Source organism: Mesoplodon bidens, assembly GCF_964165515.1.
Source record: "Mesoplodon bidens genome assembly, chromosome: 1".
Taxonomy (NCBI): domain Eukaryota; kingdom Metazoa; phylum Chordata; class Mammalia; order Artiodactyla; family Ziphiidae; genus Mesoplodon; species Mesoplodon bidens.
In genome coordinates this window covers 181,764,512-181,784,525 of record NC_138176.1, presented here as the reverse complement: position 1 = coordinate 181,784,525, position 20,014 = coordinate 181,764,512, and the positions used below count along the sequence as shown (strand labels likewise).

The 20,014-nt window shown below is 36.7% G+C and overlaps 1 protein-coding gene across 2 annotated transcripts in view; it reads right to left on the bottom strand.

Moving 5' to 3' along the window:
- MTHFD2L (methylenetetrahydrofolate dehydrogenase (NADP+ dependent) 2 like) overlaps positions 1-20,014 on the bottom strand; it is a 136,709-nt gene that overhangs the window by 21,995 nt on the left and 94,700 nt on the right. The window contains exon 7 of one of the 2 annotated variants that reach the window (XM_081232634.1): positions 3,815-3,940. In XM_081232634.1, the coding sequence (XP_081088760.1) occupies positions 3,815-3,940 (126 nt within the window). Of the gene's footprint in view, positions 1-3,814; positions 3,941-7,636; positions 7,717-20,014 lie in introns of those variants that run through there. The other variant, XM_081232635.1, reaches the window with a different exon arrangement.

Below are 20,014 nucleotides of genomic sequence, written 5' to 3'. Positions count from 1 at the left end.
TGAGTGCCTACAAACCCACGGTGCCCCCCGTGCTATGTCCTCTCAGGCAAGATGCCCAGGCTTTGTGTGCCTCCGCAAAATGCAGCATAATAACTGTCAACTGAAAAAAAAATAAATAACGTGAGAGTTGCGAGTTAAGTTTTATTTGGAGCAAAATGAGGACTATAGCCCAGGAGACAGAATTTTGGAAAGTTCTGAGAAACTGATCTAAAGAGGTAGGGGGCGAAGGTCCGTGATTCTGGTGAAGGGGGAGTACATGCAATCAAGTACATATTTTTTGCAGAAGGTTGCTGCTAGTCTCGTGAAGGTTACTGCTAGTCATGAGTAGGCATCACCATGAAGGATTTTAGTGCTTCTCTAGATACGAGGAGATGCAAGAATTGGGCTCATAAAATCTCCTGCAAATCTCTATCTGAAGACCTGTTCTGCCAGTTTTTCCCAGAGTACAGAGGGCCTCTTTCCTGATCTCCACCCTGAACTCCTCTCAGGGGGTGTTGAAGGTCAGCAACTGCAGCAGCTCTTGATTTAATCCTTGTAGAGGCAGATGGCAAGTGCCAATTTGTAGTTAGCATAACAATACCTATCTTATAGGGTTATCATAATAACTGAATCAAAATTAAACAATTATAGGGTTATCATATGTAAAATGATAGGGTTATCATAGGGTTATAGGGTTACCATATGTAAAAGCCTGAGAACAATACCTAGCACACTGTAAGCACTACACAAACACTAGCTATGAGAGCAGGAAATAAGAGCCAGGAAACCCTAGCAGATGAAGGAAGATGTGGTCTAGAGGAAATTATATCTAAACCAAAACAAAAAACCTGTCCTTAAAGTCAAAAGGAAATATTTAGGGTGTTTTTTTTATTTCCTTTTTTCAAGAACTATAGTAAGGGTGATGCAATCTTCATGTTGTATTTGATATAAAATATCACTCTTCTTAGAAGACTGATTTAAAATTGAAGCTAAAATATCTAATAATGAAGAAGAATACAAATAGGCATTTATATTTTCTTAGAAATAAAATAGATTAAATGACTCCTGGTTTTATTAATCATTGAATTTGTAAAATAATGTGCAGTTATTTACATATTTCCAACAGTGTCCAAATGAGGTCATGGATGAAATTTTTCTTTAAAAATCATTCCCATCAAAGTAATCTACTTGAAATAGGCCATGTTGTTTCCTTTATTAGTGAGCTAAAGATTTCTGCAAGGACAATTTACTTCAGCACTGGATTTTACCTGTATCTGTTTTATCTATCTTGGCTATGGTTATAGTGAAACTTTCACTGATACTCACAAAGCAGCCACACTCCCTGTGGCAATTTACAGCCAAACACTACCTGTAAGTTTTGCATCAGAACCCACGTGAAAGCTCCTCCCTCTCAGCTGCAGGATCATCCCACACCTCAAGTTAAGTCCTGATCAACAACCTGAAGAGCAGCATGTCAAAACCTATCACTTGCGTGCTCCTCTGGGTGGCTGAGTCATGGCCTCACCGACAAGGCTTTCTTTACCAAGTCCAGGTCTTCCTTAGGGCTCTGGTTCCATAAACCAGCAGGGCAACAAGAGTAATATTATCAGTCACATGGGCGTAATTTATGATAGGGTCAGAAAAACCTGACTTTCTGAAAGTTTCTGTGTTTTTACACAATCATGTGGTAGCACTCAGCTGAATGTCCAAGATGCACCAAGTGTTAGAGCTGGAAGGAGCCGTTGCCAACATTGTTATCATTTAACTGATAACAACACTGATGGCCAGAAAGGTTGCAAAGTTATCAGGTTGCCATACTAGGTCTAAGAGCATCTCTTCAGTCTCCCAGCCCAATGCTCTTTCCTGCTCATCTTATATCTTTGTCTCTCATGGTCATTTCCTTTTTCGTTTCATTATATACTTAGATACACATAACTGCAATTTAATTGAATAGATACTATCAAGAGATTGCATATCCATGTGTGACTTAGCATGTGCACCCACCACAAAATGCTCATTTTTTAATGTTTTCATAATACCCTTACAAGCAAAAAAAAAATTCTTAGCTAAACATAAGAATGCATGGAAATGATCTGAGACCAATGAAACATCATATAAGAGAAGGGTCTTATAAAACATTGCCAACTGCTGAGTGAGCGTGCCCCACAAGCACAGTCAAGGCTGTGAGCTGTTAACATCCCTGCTTTTCTTGCCTCGAGCTGGTTATTATGTGCTGTCTGTGCCATCTGGGTGCATCATAAGTGTGTGGCGATTTTGCAATAAACCTGGTAACTAAAATGTAATCATGAAGCAGAATGACAGTGTAAGAAATAAGGTCAGAAATAAAATACATTTTAAAATGAAATGTACCCTTACTCTTTCAAGTTGAGAAATTCAAATATATTATTGATATCTGACATTAGTGATTGAACATGAAAAATGAAATAAAGAAAAAAGGTCATTTCATGAAGAGGTCAACATGTACACATAACATACACACATACATACAGACACACATGTTCACTTGGAGAGCCACCCTGCTAGGCTGGCAGGGCCCTGTGAATGACAGCCTATGAGGGCAGTAGATGATAAGGTCCATCTGTACTTTGCTCTCTTCACCATTCTGTCCCCAGAGTATTTTGTTCTCAGGTTTTCTTTTTTTTTTTTTTTTTTCTTTTCTTTTTAGCACCAAGCTCACCTTGCCTACCTGGACCTGGTCCCTAATGCACCTGGAATCTCACATACATGGGGCCAATACCTTACTCAGAAGGACACTTCTGAGTCCCTGCATATTCGTTTGTATTCCACACCATGCTAGGACTCGGGCAAACCATCAGCTGATGACTAGATTCCAAGAGAAAATGTAAAATTTGAATTATTTTAGAAAGAGCACCATTTTTTCCTTTCAATTTGTCTATAAAGACACACTTATAACTTAAGGAAGTTCTCGCATGGCCCTAAATTTTTTGGTCAGAATGATCAATCGAATATATAAAATATTTCTAATGTGAAAATATCTCCACTTTATTATATGCCTGTAGTATTAGACATCTAAGATTCCTAGACTATACTGAAAACCTGAACGCAGGTAAGTATCTAACAAGGGTATTGGAAGTAAAATTGGATTGGGGGGGTGAGGCATCTAAAAATATATCTATATTGCAGTTGGTTTCCTCATCTGTAGAGATACAGCATTGGGCTGGAAATTTTTTTATTACTACACAATGGGTGCTTTATCTCCTTCATTGGCCATGGAAATGTTAGCCTAACTCCTTTTTGTCATCCTCTTTAAAACACAAGTGAAGAATGTTGACTTGAATTATCCAGGTAACTGTCTAGATCTGAAATATAGAGTTAGCAAACACACCCTAAGATGTCTTCTTGCTCCGAGAGTGAATGGCTGAGTATAGAGCATGGATGATGAAGTACAGAGACACACTCCCAAAAGTCAAAATAATGCTCCCTATAAAAGGCCGGCTGAATTCTTTCATTAAAAAAATGCACTATAAGAAATTTCATCTTAAAACTAAATAATAATGGTACAATTATATTTTTTCTCCCAAGGAGGGAAAGAAGGAGGAAAGGAAGGATAGAAGGAAGGGCTGAAAGAAAGGGGGAAGGAAGATAGGAAGAAAGGAGTGAAGGAAGGAAGTCAGGCAGAAGGAAGGAAGGAAATATGTAATTGTCATTAAACTCTTTTCCCTCAGAGGAAAGATTAATGTAACGGTTGATAATAATGCCCCAATCGAATGGAAAGTTTCTCTTTCTATTATCAAAACATGCAACATAGAATCTTTGTTTTTCGTCACTTATCAAAAGAGATATAGTTTACTACCTTCAAAGTCCACGTCTCCAACTAATTTTGTCTTTCCTGTCATTGGGTCATGGACATAGTTGATACCCACATCAATTACAGCAGCACCTTCTTTAACCATATCAGATGTAATCAACTTTGGAATACCTGAAAGCAAAACAGAGTTGTAAAACACTGGAAAATACTTAAGCTTTGTCCTGGAGTATAACAAAGTTTATACATTAGTTTATACATCTAATGTTTTTATTGTCATGGAAAGGTAGCACATGGGGGCATCTCTGGGTGAAATCCTGCCAGGATTTACCCTTTCACCTTAGAGACTGCTTACCAAAGCAATTTCTTACCAAAGCATTTCTCCAAATGGACACCCACTTGAGCAGCGTCCTTTTGTATTTCATGTACTATAAATAGCATGGGAAGATTATGGAGATAAAACAGGCTCCTGCTGAGGGTGAGTGGAGTGAAAACAACTTGGAAGATGGAGGTGGAGAGAAGGAAGAGAGGGAGGGAGGAAGGATAAAAAGAAAAAAAGTGAAAATGGTAATAATTCATATTCCTCAGGGTTGTGGTAAACTGTAAAGTGTTGAATACAAAGTATTATCTCATCCACTCCAAACATGAAAGGCTATCTTGAGCTTTATATTTATTTTTTTCTTGGTTTCTTTGATTCATTATGTCTGTATATGACTTGGAATGGTGTAAGAAACAGTTAGTTCTACTCACTGTTTCTCCATTCAAGTTTGAAAGATAGCTCTACAGAGATGTTATGTCACTATCTATATTTTATAACTCTTTTCAAATTTTATTTCAGGCACAACAGTACCAGCTAACAATGGCTAGTGTTCCAATTTTTTTGTTATAAATTAACAAACCATTCCCAAACTTAGTGTCTTAAAACAACAACTAATTATTATGTTCCACAGTTGTGTGAGTTGACTGAGCTCAGCTGGATGGATCTTCTTGGGGATCTTTCATATAAATGGAGTCAGATAGTGGCTGCGGCTGAAGTCATCTAAAGCTGTGATGCAGCTGGTTGTCCGAGGTGGCGCACTCACAGGGCTACAGCTGATGCTCATGGTGGCTGAGCTCAGCTGGGGCTGTCAAATGGAGCACATGGGTGTGGCCTCTCCATGCAGCTTGGGCTTCTCACAACCTGGCAGCTGGCTTCCAAGAGTAAGTGTTCCAAATGATAGGAAATAGAAGTCACTTAAGACTGGAACCTGGAAACTGGCACAATGTCACTTCTGTCATATTCTATTGGGCAGGCAGTGACAGAATCCACTTAGATTTAAAAGGAGGGATGGAGATGCCATTTCTCAGTGGGAGGAGAATCAAAGAATTTGAGTGTCCATCTTTACTCCACCAGAATGCCTCTGGTGGACATTGTGTCTGGTGGGTGATTTACTCACTTTCACTTGCTACATCCCTTGCTGGAAAAGGGTTACCTGTTGTTGTGTCGGCAGACGCTTTCTTCTAGCATCTGAATATTCATTTAAGTATTCCAGATGGTTTAAATGTCACCTTGTGGCATATGATTTTTACTGCTAGTAAGAATTGAAAGGCTATAAGGAAACAGTGCCAGAATAGATGTAGCTAACTGATAGGTTCCTCAGCCACATAATGATACAACCAAGAAGGCATCAGTGTTTGAGATATATATTTTCTCTTGCTTTCCTATCCTATCCCATAGAACTTCTTCCTTTTTACCAGTTCTAGCATTGATATTGAGTATTGCTCTAAAGATACTCATAAAATCCTGTTTCTCCTTGGCATTCAATAGAAAAAGAAACCATAATTGATTACGACTGCAGGAAATATTTTTAAGATCAAAATGTTGATGAAATAGTTATTAAAATCCAGCTACTATGCTTTTGAGAAAGATCCAAATCTCCCTCCTAATTAGAATTGTTCAATACAATATCTCAGAAAATATCAACTGGGAATGGTCAAATGCACAATTTTCAGAAAAGAGGGAAATGTGGGCTTGATTTTAATTCCCAGGAAAATTACAAAATGGAAAAAAACTTGAATGCATTTTTTTCTGATGATGATGTTACATATGTCCATTGCAGAAAATCTGAAAAATATTTAAAAGTTTAAGAGTAAAACAAAAATCACTATAATCTTGCCATCCAAAGATAAGAAGTATATTTTTATTGTATTTCTTTCTAGGATTTCAAAATATTTCTACATTATATATAAAAGCCTGTAATTTTGTTTGCACCATGCTTCATTGTATATCTTACCACTTTGCATTAAAATTAAATTGTGAGCTTTCTCCTATTTTATCAATTATTTGAAATTTAAAAACTACAGGAAATAATTTATTATATGAATTACCATAAGTCATTCATTCCTGCACTCTTTCCAATATTTTGCTGTTATAAATAATGCAGTGATGATCATTTATGTTCAGAAAACTATGATGATTTCTGAATTGCAGCATCACATTTGACAGAATTTTTCACTGAACCCTTATTAACATGACGGAAAAATGTGGGCTGTATAAAAGCTCTCATTGGTACAGTCATGACAGTTTAAATAACATATTCTGAAATGGTTTATCAATGCATCTGTTAAAAAGGTCTATTGAGGTCTTCCATGAAAACTATTTTTCAGTGCCATTTTCAAATTTTGTATGAAGAACTTCGAAGAACGCACTGGCATTATAATGTTTGCTTTATCTTTGTCTTCCTCCAGGTCAATTTTCCACCTTTCCCTGCTCTACTTTATGGCAGAGATGGGACTGATCCTTACAGAGGTCTTGTGTGCTTCCTGTCTTATTTGGAACCCTGTCACAGCCTTGAGAACAAGTACAAGCTAGCCAACTGGCAGATTCAAATCCTGTGAAGAGAGCTGAGTTGTTTCAGTGGAGGCCATTTTCGACCAGTCAACTAGCCAACCACCAGCTGAAGCAGATGCTTGAACAAGCCAAGTCAAGGTCAGAAGAAATGAGCCAAGGTCACCATAATTGACCAGCTGAACCAGACTCATGAGAATTTTTTTTTAAAAGGTAGTCGCTTTTTTATTTTATTTTATTTATTTTTTATTTTTTATTTATTTATTTTTTTTGCGGTACGCGGGCCTCTCACTGTTGTGGCCTCTCCCGTTGCGGAGCACAGGCTCTGGACACGCAGGCTCAGCAGCCATGGCTCACGGGCCTAGCCGCTCCGCGGCATGTGGGATCTTCCCAGACCGGGGCACGAACCCATGTCCCCTGCATCGGCAGGCGGATTCTCAACCACTGCGCCACCAGGGAAGCCCGGTAGTCGCTTTTTTAAAAGGTGACTGAGTTTGTTTTTGTTGTTTTTTGTTTTTGTTTTTTACACAGCTAAAGCTGCATAGCCCATATTAGCAAATGACACAAAATTGGATAGAATAGCTAGTAGGTAGCCACTTTGGAATAATGGATGATAAACAGCAATAAGAATTAGAAAGGGCTTACATGTATAATTCTGATCAGTTGCTTTACTTGATTAAAAACTCATTAAAAACTATTAGGCTATGCTAAGACAAATAGTGTCCAGATACAGAGATATAATGTTTTCCACAATATTTTCAGCAGATTCTCTCTGGAAATGTTGGTTGTATTCTAGAGGCTGATCTAGAGAAGAACGATTAGAATGGATCTAAAAATCATGTCATATGGAGCCAGTGCTATCAAATTAACTGGTTCAACTGTTTACCGTCAGTCTTTGATAAGATGAAAAAGCTTGTGCCACAATGTAAAGCAACTGTATCACTAAACAAGCTGTTGAATTCAGCTAGCTTTATTTTTTCATAGCAAGACTTTTTCAATGAAGAAAGCAGTATGTTGACTTGTATTCTTCCACAGCTCCTTATCTTGTTGTGGACCTATAATTATAGTTCCCAGAGGGTAAGAAACAGTCATGGGTCAGTACTGGTCCACACGCCGAATATCTCTGAAATAGAGGAATGGTTGAATAAACTCAGGCTGCCTATCTCAGGGGAAAAAACCCAAAGAAGCTAAAAACAATCAAAACCCAATAATTGCGGCAGTGTCTCCAATATGTTAAACTGAATAGGGAGATTTACTTTATATATTTTCAGAAGGAAGAATGAAGGGACAAAGGAAGGGAATAGATATTAGCTCAATATAGAGAATTTTAAGAGTAATAAAATAAGCCACAAAGAGAAATACTGTCCTTATTCCTCATTAGAAATATTCACAATAGGGTAAGGAAGAGATTGAATTGGTAGGGTTAATGAGGCTTTCCAGTTCTATGATTTAAACATTCTCTTTTGTCTAGAAAAATTAAAAAAAATTTTTTCTTTCTTCTTTAACATTCATTTCTGAACCCTTGTAGACTTCTGACCTTTTATTCTACTAAAGAAAAGAAAGAAATAATGCAAATTGTACTTAGTTGAAATGATAACAAATAGGCATGTATGATGTCTACTTCAGATATGTTAAATACTCTAAGTTGTCCACTTATATTGTTGTCTTCTAGAGACAAATGCTTGGATGCGTAAAGTTGCTCATTAATTGTGTCTTTAAGGACACTGAAAAGAAATTTCTTAGAAATGCTGTATTTATTTCCCTCAATATACAAATGCAACATATTTAAATTATCATTTGATAAAAGTGAAATATCATTAAAAACTATTTATATATTTGAAAAAGAAAAGACATTAGATACCAGTAGAATGTGAAGTCAGAAAAAAAAATTTTTGCTTTTTGTTAAAGCTGAAAATGAATAGTACCTTCAAGTGAACATTTCCTATGAGCTTTTTTTTTTTTTGATGTGATAATCCCATAGAAACCTATCCTTAATTCTTTTTGTTGTTGTTGTTGTTGTTGTTGGAAGATTTTTTTTTATTAGTTTCTGCTTTATAACAAAGTGAATCAGTCATACATATACATCTGTTCCCACATCCCTTCCCTCATGCATCTCCCTCCCTCCCACCCTCCCCATCCCACCCCTCCAGGCGGTCACAAAGCACAGAGCTGATCTCCCTGTGCTCTGCGGCTGCTTCCCACTAGCTATCTACCTTACGTTTGGTACTGTATATATGTCCATGCCTCTCTTTCGCTTTGTCACAGCTTACCCTTCCCCCTCCCCATATCCTCAAGTCCATTCTCAAGTAGGTCTGTGTCTTTATTCCCGTTTTGCCCCTAGGTTCTTCATGACATTTTTTTTTTAATTCTTAATTCTTATATAATTTGAAGGCGCAAGCATTATATGTGAGAACTGAAACCATCCACACCCACATAACTTACTGTATACATTAATATGATTTTACTATTTCACTGTCTTCATCAACATGACTTTATGATTCCAGGAAACTCTTGCTCAGAAAGATAAAAGTTTCAAGTAATTTTATTGTCTCAAGAACATATTGAAAGACTCATTTTAATTAACATCAAACTGTTTGACTTTTCAATAGATAGTATCAAAATTTTCAAGACTCTTGGAAATCCTTGCTTTAATTAAATTCTCTCCTTGTTGTATCTGCCAATCCTAAACTTTTATATTATGACCCTTACCTAATCCTAATCAAACTTTCACATTAAGAGACTTGCCTTAAAACAAACTTCAACATCTCTTAAATATCCCAACTTTGCTTCCACACCCCGAGATGTTACTAAGGTAAAGTGGCTCCCTGGGCGGGGCGGGGGGGGATCCCTGATTTGTGGAATTTGATGATTTCTGTGGTATATATACTCCTACCATGGCTGACTTCAAGCTGCCGAGGTGACATCACTGAACATGGAATTGGGAAGAGATGTTCAGGATCCTTCACAGGCTGATAGAAGCTAGCTCCAGCACACCACTGCTCCTATGCGACTGTCAAGACAGTGTTCTCCCATGCTTCTGTAACCTAAACTCAGATTTGTCTTATCAATGGATTGTTTGGGTGATATTTGGGAGAAGTCAGTATTCAACAATACTGGGGACCTGTGAAAATCTAGTCAAGAACTTCTCTTGGCCATGGTCCAGGACCTCAACTTGGAAACCATGGTTGCCTCTGTGGCCCCTTGAGCCTCTTGCTGGTAAAGGGAGCTGCTGGCCTCTGTGACTGGGATAATGAGGTAAGTTTTGCATTGAGTCCAAACTTTGATTTCTTTTCATTAAAGCTCCTCAAATGCTGAGTTTATTTTGTCTTCTTTAAGAAATTAATTTTAGGAATCCTTTGATATCTGTTCAGTTAAATAACTTTTGTCCTTGGTGGAAATCAGTGTTATTACTTACAGCACAATTTGTCTCTGTTGCTGTCATCTTTTTCTGTAAGGGAAGAGTTCACAGGGAGGGGATGGGGGTAAGCTGGATAAATCCATTGCTCAAAATGACCCTGAGGACTGAAAAATTCAGAGATGTCTTGAATTTTGGAAAATCTTTGCCTCAGGTCACTTAGCAACATTTTATGAGAACTTGTCTCAGTCTTGTTGTGTTGGTGAAATCTCTCCAAATCTTTCCATCTGCAGGGAACTGTAAATTAGTCAAGTTTGAAGCTGGAAACTGGCCAGCCACTAGGCCAAGGTGGGGGCAGGGTGCTGAGGGACCAGGGAAACAAGCAGCACTTTCAACTGAGGAGTCCTAGACTTTCCTAGATCTGCCTCAGTCTAAAACTAAGAGCATTCCACCTCTGATGTAGACTCCTGCATCTTACATGTATTTGCACAATATCCCAAATTCTTATACTTACCTTTGTAAATGGCATCATTTAACCAAGGATAATTTAGAATTATAATAGACATTTTGAGGAACTTCTGATGTGAGCAAGTGTTCTTTTGAGAGGTACCATAGAACATAATGGAATATTATTCCAAACATCTAATGGTCTGCATTTTTTATATTTTTGAGGAAGTATCCAAAGACGTTTAGATTCCAAAATTGCTTCCTTAAAAGATGTCTTGGCCAAGGCAAGCAAAAGGTGAAAAACTAAAAATAGTCTCTCTTTTAGATTCCTCCAAATCCCAGTACAAATCTAATAGCTTTTATCCTATTATTTCTCTCCCCCCAGCCTATGTTTCTCCATTTCCTCTGACTTGTTCCTTTTACCTCCTGGCTGGCCAGAAAAATCCCCAAAGTGCAATTACTTCATAAAATTAACGACGCCCCCCCCCACCAGAAACATGGAAAGTTGAATTGGTTTTAAGATCTAGTCTCATACTGAGCCGAAAGCTGTTAGATTTTTTTCAAAGCCTAGAAAGATAAAATTTGCAGAGGAATTAGGAAATTTCTAGCTTACAAATAAAATTATATACTAAAGCCCAAGGCAGGTTTATGGAGGTAGCTTGTGGTTTTTTTCCCCAAGCCAATTAATCCATCTATGAAGTTATTTCTAGCAGAAGTAAAAGGTCTTTATTAATGCAGATTTTCAAAAATAATTGGGATAACTATTTTAGAGTGAAATATTCTCATCAGAAAATTTAGTAAGAAGATTTATGATTCATCTAAGATTTCTCTGTTGTGTGTGAAATCTCTTTGACTGATTAGTAAACTAACCAATGGATGATCTACACAGAATCAATCACATTACTTCAAAGGTTATGACTTTCTTATTAAGTGGATGCAAATCTGTTATTTTGTGATTACTTATATGACAAATATGAAATAAATCACCAATGTTGTCTTAGCTAAATATACTGAATAAACATAATATTTAAAAAACAATATCAATACTTAAAGTACAAACAGGACATTGTTCTAGACCTTAGGAGCTAAGTTTACTTTTATATGAAGGTATAAGCAATACCCCTTGAGCACATAGAGGCTATATCCTTTTTCTTATCAATTAGAACACCAACTAGGTATTTTCATATGCTTCTTTGACAATCTCAGAACTCAGTTCACATGAATTTTTTTTAAGTAATCCTTTCCCTATGAATCCTCCTATCATAGTCATCTTTCTTTATGAAATGGCTCAGTCAAGGCATCCTGATAAAAGGAAGCACCATATTTACACAGCAATTTAGTAGAGTTCAAAGGGCTGTGCAAACATCTAATTAAACTTCACAACAATTCAGTGAAGCAAGAGAAGGTTTACCCATTATCCTCATTCACAGAAGGGAGATTCTGAGGTGCTGAGAGGCTAAATGATTTCTTGGTTTCACAATGATGAGTCAGAGGTAAGGCTGGGAACAAAACCAGAACTCTTACTCAGATATAAAAGTAACACCATGGAAATGCTTTTTCAGGTGGATCACTCCTTCAGCTGGAAGTTGTCCTACTACATAAATAACAAGAGTAATTGCAATGGAATTTGTATGAATGCATATGTTTCTGTCTAGATTAGAAAAACTTTCTTCAACAGTATTTAATTTGGAGACAGTCATATGATGGCTAAATGCATCCTAGCTAAATAGAACCAACATTAGTAGTAAGAGTACTTCAGTGTCTTCCCCAAAGTGTCCTCCTGTTACTTCTAGGAATCCTGAAGAAATGTTTATAAACCAGTGAGTCAGTGGCAATGACCACAGAACATACCCTCTTTTTTCTCTTTTTCTCTGGCTTCCTTCATTCCTATCTGATACGTGTTTGACTATGATGCCTGTCATGAGAGTAATGTCTATACGTAGGACAATCTCTAGCTGCTCCCAAAGCTTGTAATCCTTGGGGTGCCAGACCAGTACTAAGTTCCTTACAGAGCTGAGGGCCAGCAGGGCCCTGCTCTGTGCCCTACTTGATCATTTAGGGGTATGGAATCCTTTGTTTTCAAAAATTCATAGGATCACTCTTGAGTAGTTCTTTCAGCTTCTGCCTTGAACATTTTCTCTGCCAAGTCCAGTGGACCTTTGGGGCAAGATGCATGTTTCTCTTTTCTTCCTCCCATTAACAAAACTATGTTCCCTTCAAATAGACACTGGTGTATTGGGGGCATTGGTGGAGGTTGGAGGCCAGTGGGGGCAATAGGTAAGCGTCTACATTATCAATCACCATGTTATATACAGAGCATATATATACAGCATACAAATGGAATGGGATTCAAACATTTTTTCACCCTTTCTTTAAAGGAAAAACGTTTACCAACTCAGTATGTAAAATGATCAAAGCAAGGACAGATGTACTAGTTGAAAAGAGAAGGTAGGGTTGGGGGAGCTCTGCAGGCAGTCAATAGCTCCTTAGGTTCCCAAGAGTCCAGTTTGAAAACCAGTGTGTCTAATTGCTTTTGCTTAAAAATATAGCTCCTGAAGGCCAGAGAGTCTAAATAATGTATGCAAATAAGGCCGATATTTAGGAAATACAAACTATTTTTTCATAATTCTCTTATTTCCTTTGTACTTATTCTTAGACCTTCTCTTCTTCCACCTTGTTGCCGGCTGGTCTCAGCCTATTAATAACCAATGTTGTGGCTGGACCTGCCCTGGTGGTTCTTATTATGATTGCAAGATGCTCTCAGCTATAACCATCAAGAAACTTAAAAAAAAATCCTTATTGATTACAGGACCTGGAAATTATATGGCACACCTGGGGCCACAGAGCAAGGTCACAGGTAGAGAGAGAGTGAGAGAGCATGGGACTGGGGTTCTGCTTTTTATTGGGGTTGAGAGGTGTCTAGGGTTTCAAAGGCTCACTCCTTACTGGTGAATTTAAAACATAAGAATGGGAATTAACAGCATAGGAAGAGAGAAAACAAGCAGCCCAAATCATCAGTTATCAAAATCAACCAAGATCTCTAAAACAGAGAAGTCTGTTTAGATTTCTCTAAAGTCTAAAGAGGGGATGGGTAGCTGGGGTCTTTATCTACTGGCTGACAATGTGTTTATTCAAGATAGCCATCTTTGTAGTGGATGCCTCTTTGAAGTGGATGGTTCCACAATTTAGGCACTTGCATTATAAAAAGAAAAGCCAACTGTCAGGGCTTGCACTGCGCACTTCCTTTAAGTATTCAAGCATCAGCTAAGACAACCTGTATTTATTGACTCAGAGAAGTGACACAGACAAGAAAGAGAAGCTGAGAAGAAAGAATTTGCTCCCTGGGTCCTGGATTTCAAAAGACTAGCACTTTAGAAGTGGTGGGGAGGAAGAAATTTTCCTTTACCCTTCTAAGTTCATCTGGCTGGTCTAAGAATTAAATTTACATGAGACAGATTAGCAGAAGTAAATCACACAAAAGTTTAATAACTTGTATACATGGGAGAGACCCAGGAAAACTGAGTAACTCACCAAAATGTCAAAACCCCTCACTTAAATACCATCTTCAGCTAAAGACAAAAGTGGATGCTGGGAGTTTGGGACTTCAAAGAAAAGAAAGGCAATTCACATGGAGATGGAAAAACAAATGTTTGGTAAACAAATGTTTGCTGGGCCATGCACAGATGACGGGACAGAGTGGACTCTGCTCTCTAGGCCCTCCCAAGTTTCCCCCATCACACCTAGCCCATTATTTTTTGCTGATGATAGCTCTATTCTGGGAACAGTCCCTTCAACTAAATTCTTTTAGGCAGTTAAATAGGAGGTAACAAGAAAAACTTCTTGAATCTTCTGTTTCTTAAAAATAATCAACCTAAATTAATCCTCATGCCAAAGAAACACATTTTGGGGTGGCAAATTTTGCCCCCCTGCAGAAGAGTAGAGAGACTCAAACTAGAAAATGGGAGTGCTAAATATGAAGAGTCAGGAAATTTGGAAGAAGTGATGAGAGCTTAGACTTAAGAGGTTCCCAGGGACAGGTTGCTAGTCAAATTGCCTAGAGCTGTGTCTTGGAGAACTGGCAAAAAATCCAGCATTGGTTTGGGATATCCAAAAACAAAGGGACATTTTCCTCATAGCCTGTGTAGAAGCTGAGGAGGTGTCATGGCCCCAAATAATTAAATGGATGCAAGGAGGGCCTAGGAAGATGCTTTAGACACTTTTTTAGAGTTTCCTGTAGCAGAGTGATAAAGCCACTAGAGAGAAATTGACCAGTGTCTGTGCAGATAGTTGGCAAAGACCAAATAAGGTGAAGGACATCTTATTGGATACCAATTTAGAAACATAATAGTGAGAACTAAATACCCCCACCATGCCTTGGTACTTACATGGCAACCTCAGGAAAGAGGGAAGTGTTTAATAGATGCTTAAGTATACAGTGGTTTGGATAACTGGCCACCAAATAACAGAAATGTTTTTAGAATTAAATCAGATCTACAAATACCAGAATCTCAAGCATAAATAACTGACTTTAATCTAACATGTTTAAGTACTTTGGAAGGACAATTTAACAGTGCTTTGCTTGCTAAAAGAAAAACAAATAATGAAGGCTCCATATGTGCAAATTAGGCAAACTGTATTTCTTCATCTACCACACAACGTATTGCTCTAGAAATCTTGCTGTACAAATCTGGATATACAGAACATTAAACTTAGCAGATTGTATGATACACCAAATTACTATTTTACTAACATATATTTAGAATTATCCATAACAAAAATACTAGCTAGCCATGGCAAATTTTAAGTGCTTGTCTAGTGTCCTCTGTTCCCTGGCCAATATCTAAGACTTAGATCCAGACTCAGGCTTTATAGTTTAGTGCCTGGGTTACCTTGAAGAATTACCTGCCTAAGCCTTAGCTTTCTTACCTATATATTTAGAATAATTATAATAGTTACTTCATAAGAATGGCTATTGAGGTGAACAAAATAATGTATATAAAGTGCTTAGCACATTGCCTGCTGCATAGAAAATATGCAGTACGTATTGTACTGAGGACATACCAGTTATTCATATATTATCCTGGACAAAACATTTGGAAAAAGAGAAAGTTACTGTACATGCATATATTATGTTATAATCTACTATTTTTCAAACTGTGTGGGTTTGAAACAATGCAGTGGCAATCACCATCTTTTTCAAAGGAATAGCACAGCATAACATCCATGGCATAAATCAAAGAGCAAGACATGTGGTAAAGGTAAGTATTCTTCTGTAAAAATTTGTCCTAATTAAACTCAAAAGCTTTTGCACAGCAAAGGAAACCATAAACAAAATGAAAAGATGGAGCTCCCTGGTGGTCTACTGGTTAGGATTCAGCGCTTCCACTGCTGTGGCCTGCGTTCAATCCCTGGTTGTAGAACTGAGATCCCACAAGCTATATGGCATGGCCAAAATGAAAAACAAACAAACAAACAAAACTAAAAGACAACCCACAGAATGGGAGAAAATATTTGCAAATGATGCAACTGACAAGGGACTAATCTCCCAAGTTTACAAACAGCTCATGCAGCTTAATATCAAAAAAACAAACAACCCAATCAAAAAATGGGCAGAAGACCTAAACAGACATTTCTCCAAAGAAGACATAGAGGTGGCCAAGAGGCAAACATGAAAAGATGCTCAACAGCGCTAATTATTAGAGAAATGCAAATCAAACCTACAGTGAGGTATTTCCTCACACCAGTCAGGATGGCCATAATCAGAAAGTCTACAAAAAATAAATGCTGGAGAGGGTGTGGAGAAAAGGGAACCCTCCTACTGTGTTGGTGGGAATATAAATTGTTACAGCCACTATGGAGATTCCTTAAAAAACTAAAAATAGAGCTATTATATGATCTAGCAATCCCACTCCTGGGCATATATCTGGAGAAAAACATGGTTCAAAAGGATACATGCACCCCAATGTTCACTGCAGTGCTGTTTACAATAGCCAAGACATGGAAGCAATCTAAATGTCTAAAGACAGATGAATGGATAAAGAAAATGTGGTACATCTATACAATGGAATATTACTCAGCCATTAAAAGGAATGAAATAATTCCATTTGCAGCAACATGGATGGACCTGGAGATTATCATACTAAGTGAAGTAAGTCTGACAGAGAAAGACAAATATTGTATGATATCCTCATATGTGGAATCTAAAAAAAATTATAAAATGAACTTATTTACAAAACAGAAACAGACTCACAGACTTAGAAAACAAACTTATGGTTACCAAAGAGGAAAGGTGGGGGGAAGGAATAAATTGAGAGTTTGGTATTGACATATACACTGCTATATTTAAAATAGATAACTAACAAGGACCTACTGTATAGCACAGGGAACTCTGCTCAATATTCTGTAATAACCAACATGGGAAAAGAACTTGAGGAAGAATAGATATAAGTATATGAATAACTGAATCACTTTGCAGTACAACTGAAACTAACACAATACTGTAAGTCGACTATAGACCAATATAAAATAATTTTTTAAAATTGTGTCTTATTTTATGAACATATATATAAGTATATATAGCATTATGAAATATGTTATATAATGCATTAAAGGCTAATTTTTATCCCCATTCCCCTATATTCAAACTCCTTACCATGTGACTATAAAAAATTAATAAACAGAAACATTAAATAAATAGAGTCAGGAGACTAGAAAGGGGAGTTCCCATGCCCTATGCTGATAGCAGAGCCCAACAGGAAGAAGAAAGACCTCCTCTTCTTTCCTGGCAAGAGCTCAGCCAATAAGAGACTGTCACAACTCAGTCAATATAAAGCCATGGATGCTTTGTTTACTACAGTCTTCCCAACTTCCTTTTCCCCTCTATAAAAGAGTTCTCCTCTCTTTTTTTTGCTGGGAATTTGCACATGGCTCACCATGGTTGCAGACCCTGAATTGCAATTCTTTGCTGACCTGGAATAAATACATTTTTGCTGGAGAAATAACTGTCAGTCTATTTGTTTTAGGTCAACATGACCTTGTAGTTCCTTAATTTAAGAGGTGGAGTCTTTTTTCCAGTGCTTTGAATCTGAGCCTGGCCATGGAAATCAATCTAACCAATAGAATAGGGCAAAAATGACAGAGTGCGGGCTCCCCTGGTGGCGCAGTGGTTGAGAGACTGCCTGCCGATGCAGGGGACACAGGTTCTTGCCCCGGTCTGGGAAGATCCCACATGCCGAGGAGCAGCTGGGCCCGTGAGCCATGGCCACTGAGCCTGTGCGTCTGGAGCCTGTGCTCCACAACGGGAGAGGCCACAGCAGTGAGAGGCCTGCGTACCACAAAAAAAAAAAAAAAAAAAAAAAAAAAAAAGTGCCAGAAAAATAGAAGAAATAGTTGTTTTCTATGTTTCATCCTTAAAGGGAATAATTCTAGTATTTAAAAATTGATTATATTTTTTCTATTTATTTTCAATTGATAACTTTCATTAGATTAAGAAAATTTCCTTTATTCCTAGCTTTTAGGATTATTCCTGATTTTTTAGAAATTTGTTTCTTTGTTGTTTTATTAAATCATGAATAGGTGTTGACTACTATAAATTGCTTTCTCTGCATCCATTGAGGTTATAAGAGTAATAGTTATACAGTTTTAAAATTTTGAATTCTTGTCTTCTTTTAATACTGTTGTTTTTAATTTACTAATATTCAGAAATAAGACTAGGCTGAAGGCTTTTTATTCCCCTGTCACCCTTTGTCCTGTTGTGATATCATTATCATAATCTTATAAATTAAATTGGGTAATGTTTCTTCTCCCTTTCTGTCACCCTTCCCCTACCTATCCCCCTCCTTGCCATCCCATAACTAAGTTTGTATAAAGCATAATTATTTATTTTTTAAAGAATTAATAGAAATTATCTCCAAATCATCTATTACTTATGTTTTTTAATATGAAGAACTCCGTTTACCATTTCAAATTATTTTATACTTAGTAGCTTAATCAGATTTTCTACGTCTTGGGCCAATTTTGGTCATTTTTTCCCCCTGGGTTTTAAAATGTTATCTAGATTTTAAGTTTCAATCTAAGTTTTAAAATTTAACGGCATAAAATTATTTATATAATTTTAAAGTGTTCCACTGTCTCAGTTATATTTTCTGATTTTACTTTCTGTGCCATCTCTTTTTCCTTTTTTCCCCTAATTTTGATCCTAATGACTACATACATCCATGAAAATTTTGGTGTATTCTAATACTGGTTATGAATTTATCCTACTGAAAATATGAACTCCATCAAATGATTCATACCATTAACTGAGCTATTCCAAATTTTAATTATAGAATTTAAAAATTAGATGTGTATACAGCTTTTGATAGCTCACATTTAATTTCTTCTATTTATTCTTTGAGTCATAAAGCTATATTTCAATAAATTAAGGTTTATAATAAATGCAAATAAGTGCAATAAAACCTGCAGAGTCTTGGTATTCCATTCATTGAATACTTAGATTTGAAATTTCCAACTGATTTTGAATAAAATGCAAATAAAATTTAGATGATTCATTTATAAAATTTCAACTCCACTCTAGTACACTTAGTTTGATTGACTAAAATATTATTTAAAGGTTCAAAATTCTATAATATCAATGATGAGCAGAAAAGAAATACATACACATATATGTATGCATATGTGTATGCATATTTTTAAAAATTGCAAATTTTGACAACGACTGATTCTGCTTCAATTGATACAATATCTCATCTCATTTGGAAGAAAGTCTGAATTATGTGTGTACCACAATTAATCCCAAGTCATTTCTGTCCATAGCATTTTTTTCTTAGCAGCTTTATTGATATATAATTCACCCATTTAAAATCTACAATTCAGTGGCTTTCAGTATTCATCACCACAATCACAAAGTTGTGCATTTATCACCACAATCAGTTTTTTACTATTTTCATCATCCTCAAAATAAACCTCTTATCCATTAGCACTCCCCATTTCTCTCTTCCCCTAGTCCAAATCACTAATCTATACTTCTATATTTATGGATTTGTCAAGTCTGGTCATTTTATATAAATGGAATCACACTATGGTGCTATATTTGTGTACTAGCTTTGTGTGGGGTTATGTGTTCTTTTTCTTGGGGTATATACCTAGGAATGGAATTATTGAGTCATATGGTAACTCCACGTTTAACATCCTGAAATGCAAAATAATTTTCTAAAGAAGCTGAACCATTTTATACTTCCATCAGAAATGTATGACGATTCCAATTTTTCCACCTCCTTGCAAACACTTGATATTATTTGCAGTTTTGATTACAGCCATCCTAGTGGGTGTGAAGTGGTATTGTATTTGGTTTTGGTTTGCACTTCCCTAATGATAATGATGGTGAGAATCTTTTCATGTGATTTTATTGACTATTTGCATAACTTCTTAGAGGAACCTCTGTTCAAATCATTTGTCCATGTTTTAATTACGTTATTTGTTTTTTCACTGCTGAACTGTAAGAGTTTTTTGTATATTCTGGATAAAAATCCCTTATCAGATATTTGATTTGCAAATATTTCCTCACATTCTTTGGGTTGTCTTTTTACTATCTTGATGATATGTCCTTTGAAGCACAGCG